Source organism: Camellia sinensis, chromosome 9 (assembly GCF_055761805.1).
Source record: "Camellia sinensis isolate YWXY chromosome 9, ASM5576180v1, whole genome shotgun sequence".
Taxonomy (NCBI): Eukaryota; Viridiplantae; Streptophyta; class Magnoliopsida; order Ericales; family Theaceae; genus Camellia; species Camellia sinensis.
The window spans coordinates 69,503,674-69,512,116 of record NC_138969.1 but is presented as its reverse complement, the minus strand read 5'-3'; the positions used below and the strand labels follow the sequence as shown (position 1 = coordinate 69,512,116).

At 31.8% G+C, this 8,443-nt stretch overlaps 1 protein-coding gene across 5 annotated transcripts; it reads right to left on the bottom strand.

Moving 5' to 3' along the window:
- Positions 1-1,143: 1,143 nt before the first annotated feature.
- LOC114312924 (myosin-11-like) lies at positions 1,144-7,405 on the bottom strand. 5 transcript variants are annotated; one of them, XR_014339932.1, is made up of 9 exons: positions 7,209-7,405; positions 5,089-5,200; positions 4,956-5,003; positions 4,610-4,864; positions 4,363-4,511; positions 4,058-4,264; positions 2,908-2,960; positions 2,471-2,531; positions 1,144-2,189 (listed from the first exon to the last, which is right to left on the bottom strand). XR_014339932.1 is itself a non-coding variant. In XM_082887034.1 (8 exons), coding segments are annotated over exons 5-8 (270 nt in total). In that variant the 5' UTR covers positions 4,372-4,511; positions 4,610-4,864; positions 4,956-5,003; positions 5,089-5,200; positions 7,209-7,405; the 3' UTR covers positions 1,144-2,530. The 5 variants fall into 5 exon arrangements, 3 of the variants coding, with proteins under 3 accessions (XP_082743160.1, XP_082743158.1, XP_082743159.1); XR_014339931.1 differs by having other exon boundaries at positions 2,471-2,960; XM_082887034.1 differs by having other exon boundaries at positions 1,144-2,531.
- Positions 7,406-8,443: the final 1,038 nt, after the last annotated feature.

Below are 8,443 nucleotides of genomic sequence, written 5' to 3'. Positions count from 1 at the left end.
CACAGATTAAATCATGAGACACCAATCATACCATAGAAAGCAAAACTCAATTAAGTACTTACATTCAGAAAGGCGGTTACTTGCTCCATAAAAGCATCAAGAAAACCTTCCATTGATGCTTGTAAGCTGCAACAGAAGTAAATCAAATTAGCACATGGAGAGCATTCTGACCATTATGTAAAAACTGAAAACAAATTAATTAAACATATACTTTGGAAAATACCAAAGGAGCTATATTTGACCATCACCAGCAAAACATTTATAATTGGTTCATGCCTTACCTTTAATGCCTTTGGTATGCTATGGAAAGGTGCATGATTTTATAGATATCCATAAAAGTAGATTAGAATTAGTAATCACCAAAAACTAGCAGAACAACTTATGCTTTCTTAATTCCATTTGTTTATAAACATGCCACGTTTTGTTTTTGGATAATGATAATTGTTTTTGTTTCGTGAACACGTCTAGTCAAGAAATCTTCAGTGTCAATCAATGGTTTACTAGGTGGCCTTGGACACCTTGACAATTTGCAGATTGTGATGAGCATAAATCCCCAAGAATTTGAATTTGAATAATGATGTGTGTTAAATAGTCATGACATATATTTATGTTGATGATTATTCGATAGTCTAGGAGTACGGTCACGCATTATTTCATCACTACTACAAATACAGATAAAGATCACACTTTTTTTGTGTGATGTATGTTTTTTAATCACACCTTTTAAGTTTTATTAAAGTGTGGTCTTTGGGAGTGTGATTAAAAGGGGCCATTTTTAATCACACTTTTTAAGTGTGATTAATAAATGATTTCATCACATCTTTTAAATGTGATTAAAAACATTTAAATCACATCTTTTAAGTATGATTAAAAACAATTATATCACATTTTTTAAGTGTGATTAAAAACATTTAGATCACATCTTTTAAGTGTGATTAATAATATTTAGATCACATCTTTTAAGTGTGATTAAAAACATTTAATAACATTTAGATCACATCTTTTAAGTGTGATTAATAACTAATAAAATCTGTGATAAAAAAAAAATTCGACATATTTGAAGAATAATCAATATTATTTTTGTACGCACATTTAAAGAATGTAATACACACTATATACTATATTTTGAATCACAACCATATATTGAATGGAATAATGTCCTATATTTCATAAATAAAAGTTAATGTTCAAAAGTATATACAAAGGAATTAATAAAAAGTTTTTAACTGTGATTACATATATTAAAAAATGAAAAAAACTTGAAAAAAAGTTCTTGAATTCTTTGACCATATTTTGCATCTCTCCAGAAAATTTCTGACCTGAAAAATAAAAACACAAATTAATTCATAAACCGCTAGAAGCATATGAATAAACTTACTATTTTTGTAGAGACTGTTCTTATTTTATAAAAGATAAAATCAGGCATTTTCTCATCACACTGACTCTTCATCTCCTGTATCAATAGAAAAGGAATAATGACTTTGATTGTTACTAGTACAAAATGTCAATATTACCATATATAAATATGACATATACATAGAATCAATAAATCCAAAATGAAAATCTTCAATGTATGACCATATATTTTAAAGCCATAAAACCAAATATATATAGAATCAACAAATCTAAAATTATAAACCAAATATAACAAAAAGAGTCCCCCCCCCCCCTCCTTCATTTCTTACCAAATCACTCTAAACAGAGTGTTTTTGGCAGACAAGAACTCAACTTAACTCGACTCCATTGATTCATAATCCAACTAATTTGAAATTAAAAATAAATAAATAAAAGAAAAAAGAACTGCGGTTATGTCATTATAACCTTGGTGAAGTCAGTATTTTTTTATTATCCACAACTAAATCCAGTTATCTAAAAACTTCAACAAGAACATTTACAGAAAATTAAGTAAACAGAGAAAACTATTTGAATTACAACATTAGCATTTGTTATTGAATTTAATAACGGAAATCCACCTTTTAGAATCAAATTGAGATAAGGCAAACCAACCATTATCATATCCAAATAAATAAATGATACTAATTACTATGCAAGTACATTGCTAAATACTCAACATGGCGAAACCAATGCTGGGAGAGAAGCAAATATATATATATATATATAATTCGTATAAAATACTTGTGGTAAATCATCTCCTTATGGTTGTATTTCTGCACTAAATCTATGAATGCCTGTTCAAACAAAAAAACACAAAGTTAAGCTTTGTACTGATAAAAGACTCAAGTATAAATAAGATAATGCATATACCAAACCAAACCAAGCCTATCCTTGTGTCTCAATCAAGTGGGCTACATGAATTATTTTCTCCAATGTGCTCTAATTAAGACAATGTACATAACCAAAACAATTACTTGATGCAAATTTAAGAAATACATAATTTGTGCAAGAATTATCTTTGTCAATAATAGTAACAACATCAAGGCAAATTTAAGAATTGCAATGTCACAATAACCTGGCCCATCTAACAGAGTTGTTTATCCCGAAGACCACACTTTTCTATTCATTTTGATTATCTGCATCACAAAAGTAGAACAAGAAATAAAACCATCACTATTTGCCAATTCTTTTATGGCTTTCCTAAATTCCCCTAGAGCCTTTTCTATTTCTTGGTTCTTCTCTTGGTAGACAAACTTTTTCTTCCAAACAACTACTTCCTTAAAAACCATATATAGGATGTAATCAATTTTGGAGACTCTAGAAGAGGAATAATTTTTTGAATTTTCTACCAATGCTCCAATTGTTTCCTAAAAGCTGTCAAGAAGCAGAACAAATTTATGTATATAAACCCATGGTTTTACCTTTATTTTCTATAGATATTCAAAGCAACCAAAAAGGTCATATGATTTAATTGAATTTCAGTAGTCTTTTTAATAAAGAAGAAATACAAACCAGAATGAAGAGAAATCAAGTCTGCAGTCCTCTGGTAATACATCGAATAAACACTGCAATGGAAAAACACTCAGTTGACAAGAAAGGGCCATCATAAAATCAGAAACATTGCACATACTAATCTTAGTGCTAGCTTTTGCTGAAGAAGGATATAAGACAGTGCATTTTTTGTTTCAGTGCTTTGGGAGTTCTGAAGCCAAAACCTTAGTGGTTGCTGAAGAAAAATTCAAAAATTAAATTAAATTTTACCAAGTAGTTGTGAGATTCCAAGTGAACAAGGGGTGAAAAGCAAAACGGCATGTTTAACAGAAGGTATGCAAAGAATATTTTTAGATGATTGAGATAGTAAAGAAAAGCTTAAACTAAATATATTTTGGCAAGTTATTCCCCACAATCAAGCTTCATACGATGTAGTGATTAAGTATTCAACATTAAAAGGTTTCTCTGTTTTCAAAATTAGCTCTGTTGGTTTTCTTACGAGGTAGATCAGAAAAAGTGTGATGAGAATTTTTCAAGAATGAAGGTGAACTAGTGACAGAATATCTAGAAATATGTTATAAGATTGGAATTCTGCAGAAAATTGTGTTACTCAAGGAACCATAAGCATGTATCAAATGAGCTGAAGGGAAAAAAATATAAGGAAAAAAGAAAAGGATTAAGAAGGTTTTTAACTAAAATATCAAAACTAAATAATGTTTGACATTGCTAATAAAAATTAAAATATACCAAATAAATGAGTCAACAAAGAAGCTTCAAGTCAATTGATAATAAAAACAAGGAAATTCTATCATATAAAGAAAAAAAACCTTCTTAATCCTTTTCTTAAAAACAAGGAAATTCTATCATAGTCAAAATAAATAAATAAAGAAAAAAAAATCCAATTTCGATCATTCATGTTGATAATGCAATGATTGCTAATGTGCATCATATATTTGTTATAGAAGAAACCTCCCCGAATGTAGCAAGGCCACACACCATTTCAAGCATTAGCATACACTAAATGAGTATGTGTGTGATGAGAACCATCAATTTGATCCATTAATGTATATTAACTACAATGACATGATCTGAGAATTGACCAAAAATATGTAAAGAAGTATTTCTTACCTGGGCAGATGAATGACTCATATTACCCAACAGATTCAATTACCTGGATGCACAACCCAAGAAATGGAGAAATCTCTTTCTTAAGGTTATCTCGAATCATTCCATAAATCTTTTCTACAAATGCTGTAAGTTGCTGCTTGAAAAGCAAAGCTGGGTATTTGGCTTCAACTTGGTGTAAAGCTTCTGCTCCACCAATCAGGCCACCATTTACAAAGGAAAGATTAACTCCTTGCGGAGTTCCTCGGAAACTCTGTAAATAAAAATAATAGCAAACACTTGAACTAACGAAAGGGCTAAAACTTAGTTTGATGACAGAACATGGAAATTCAAATGGGAACTTTAAATCACCTGTGTCATCCTTCCAAACAGAGTAGCCGAGGATAATCGACGGCGCCCATTCTAGCGGCACCACTTGCTTTCAATGTACGCTGGAGTAGCAGCAGAAGAGATGAGGAATTGGACAACCAATAGACTAAGATGTCATTGTTATGCTGGGTCTTTAATCCAGATAATAATACTTAGTTATGAGAAGCCAATTATGACAAAAAGCGAAAACAAGACACACTAGTATCATATAGGATTAGATTATTCAAACCTCGATAGCATGGCCTATGGTCCGAATGATTCGGTCAAACACACTAGTCCGCTCAACTTCAAAAGATCTCCACTGTAGAAGGCATTTGTAGATGATACAAACAGCAATTGGTCTGTTCCCTGCGAAGCCTAGGTGTTGTCCAATACATCGGATAAGAAGCTCTTGATTCTCTTGCTGTTTCTCATTAAGAGATTTTTGTGGTTTGTCCTCTACTTCTGAAAGATCCCTTTGGTTTAATGAAGGGCTATGCAGATCCTAAGGCATTTTTAACAATAATCAACAAAAATGCATGTTTAACAAAAGGCTTGATGAAAACATGAAAATTTCATAAAACATGAAAATTTACCTAAGTTGTCTTTGTATCCACAAACAAATGACCACTCTTACCACCTCTCTGCCAATAGATGAAAACATGAAAATTTCATAAAACATCCACAACATTAGTTCATGATTTGAAGAAGATTGATTTCTGGGAGAACCTGAAGAATTGATTTGGAGCGTCCTGAGAGGATCTTATTAGGTGCCATGGAGACAGCTTGCTGACGAAGGACCTTATTCTCTGAGACTATATTGGTGAGTTTCTCTTCTAACCTGATTTGAATTCCAATAATTAACTAACTACATCCAATTACATGAAAACAGAAGCATGAATATTTTCATAGATGTAGCTCATGGCTTTGTAACAGCAGCAAATAAATTTTGTGTTGCACAAAAATACCAATATGTTGATAACTAAGCAAACATGAACTATGTTGTTATTGACACAAGAAATTTCAACAGTTCAATGCATACATGTACACCATATAACTGAGAAAATAACTAAAAAAATCAACAATCAGAAGCACTTACTTTTTTTTTACCAGAATTGTTTAAATCTTAACTGGGTTATGGGCAACTGGCAAAAAGCATACAAGAGGGACAAAAAAAATTTCAACTTCAAACAGTATAAAATATGTTAATGAACTACAACATCATAGGAAAATACAAGAAATTCACTTTGCTGACAATAACTAACGATCAAATATAACAACAGGATTAGGTTGTTTGGTGAAACGTCAATTTAAAATTGCTGAAGAAGACTGGACTGTTGCTCTTTACATGCTTTCATGAATCTTATGAGAAGGAAGGCAGCATTAGGATGTAAAATAAATTGAGATCCAACAGAATGAATAGAAGATAAATAGTTGTACACAATGATTAATGACATGCTGTTGGGAACAAACAAAATAAATTAGTGTTCTCAAAGAAACCAATACAGAGATCAACGAACGGTTTCCTCAAATTTGAAATTCATGCTCACTGAGGGAAAAGTGCATGAATAACCAGACTTCAATGTATGGAGCTAAAACCCACACAATATGCAATACAAAAGCTAGAGAGGAGAGCATCTTAGGACAATGTTGGAAGCGGGAGTTCATGTAAATCTACAATGGAAAGGTTACTCGAACAAGGGATTAAGCTACTTAGTTTTGGTTACCAATCCATGATGATGGTTGTGCAGGATACAATAGTAATTATTCCTTTCAAGCAAATGATTTCCATATAATGACAGGCGCCATTTCCCACTTTATACATCATTCTAGTGGCCCCAAAGAAAAAAAACTAGCATCCATCATTTGTGTGTTTTGCGGTTGGTGCACATGAGATAATAATCAGAAAGTTAAAAGTGGAAAAAATTGATAATAATACTAAAATTTAAACAATGGGCCATGTACTAACATATAATATAATTACATTGCACAACCAAAAGGACAGGATTGCTTCCATTGACAATGCACAAAGCAAAAACAAAAAAGAAATAAAAAGGTAAATAATGCCACTGTTATGCATCATGTATAACAGATGTTTTTCATAACTCAAAAGTTTGACATTCACACTATATCTTGTATGACTCAAGGAACCTAAAAACCAAAAAAATTAAAAAAAAAAAAAAAAAAAAAAAAAACCTCACAAAACAATTGAGTTCCTATGAACCCAAAAGCCAACACACTACATAGCAGCACTAAAAACACTAATGGTGGTTAAAAACATAGGTCGAGATTGAAAAAAAAAAAAAAAAAAAGAGTAAGAAAGTAATGACCAAAGCTTCTGCTCCCACTCCTACAATAGCATCTTTTTTTTTTTTTTTCTTTTTTTCTCAATTGAAGCAGGCGATGGTTGCGCAACAATGGCAGGACAGTGAGGGATAAGGGCAATTTTGTAAGACTGTGAAAAACACATTGATTCAAATAACACAGTGTGAAAAACACATTGATTAAGATCCTCTTCGATTAATTGATCGATTCCCATATGACTATTAACCAACTCAATACTGTAAACAAAAGAAAACCTAAAGAAACTAACAAAAATTTCTGGTAATTTCAGTTTAAAAAAAAAATAGAATTTTCAATCATAGATTTTCTGCTAATTTATCATTAAAAAAAATTCCTCAAGGGCTGAGTTTTTCTGGTCTCATGGATTGATATCAGATTCCTTCTACAATTTCTTCACTTCATCTTGTAACTATTCTCGCTATGTAAGCAGAGAAACTAACCGAATAAAATGGAGTGAATGTGAGAGAGAGAGAGAGAGAGAGAAGGGCGGGGGAATCCGAACATACCTCAAGAACGAAACCCTTCCACTTCGAGCCGTCGATTGTTGCCGTCACCGAACCAGTCTCACCGTTGGAGGGAGCGCACCGTTCCAGATCGAAATCTGATGCCGCTAAACCAGTCTCCCTTTCGAACCCTTCTTTCTTCTCCCTCTCTTCTATTATATGATTTACATCTTTCACGTTCCTTTAGAACCCACTTAGGAGCCAAACAGTTTGTATTTTGATATAAAAAAAAAAAATTTCTGGCGCTTAATTTTCGCTTAATTTTTTTGGTGGCACCGGATCCTATTTTTTTTTGGTGCTTAGGGGTTGTTTGGGGTGTCCTAAATAAGTGCATTTTTTGTCTTTTTGGACTAAAAAATTGAGAAAAAAAATATGAATGTTTGGGTTAACTTTTTGACTTTTTATGGAAAAATATGTATTAAAAAATTGTGTAAATTAGTGTGTAGGGAAAAATTAGGATCGGAAGTTGTACAGCCGTAATTTTTGACTTTTGGTGAATAGTGATAACTTTTTAACTTTTTGAGTAACTTTTTGACTTTTTAGCTTTTTGGCAACTTGCCAAACTTGGCCTTAATTTTTTTTTTGGGTCATACCATTTACGACAAATTGTACGTCGTGAAAAATAAAATATATTTAATGACTGACGTACGCGTGTCGTGTATAATTGATATATTTACGGCTTGTCATATGTACGTCATAGAAAATTTTATTATTTACTGCTAACATTGTAAGCCATAAAAAAATCATTGTTATTAGCATTTACGACCTACGCAATAGACACGTCATGGTTGGGAATGCAAAAAAAGCAAGTCGTAAAAATGAAAAACCACAGCTTGTATTTACTGTATGTTGTTGATATGAAGGTGTAAAAACCCAATTTTGTTTTAGTGTAATAAGTACAATAACTTGCCGCCTAAATTAATGATTGATCAATCTTATGTAAATAGGTTGCTCATCATCAAAAGGACCCAACTCCAGAACATCTATAATTCATCTATTATCATAAAAACTTCGAATTAAAATATGATTTTTGTAAGACCATGAGAAGAGACTGATGCACGTCTGATGTGTATATAAATTTGATATAATTAGTAACATAAATCCAGTGTTAGAAGGCCAATTTCTGTGCTTTGGTGTCTTTGGACAAACCCTTACCAACCTACCCAACACAATTAACATGATAATCTTAAGTCACTTCGTTGAACACATAATAATATAATACTACTTAATTATTAGAT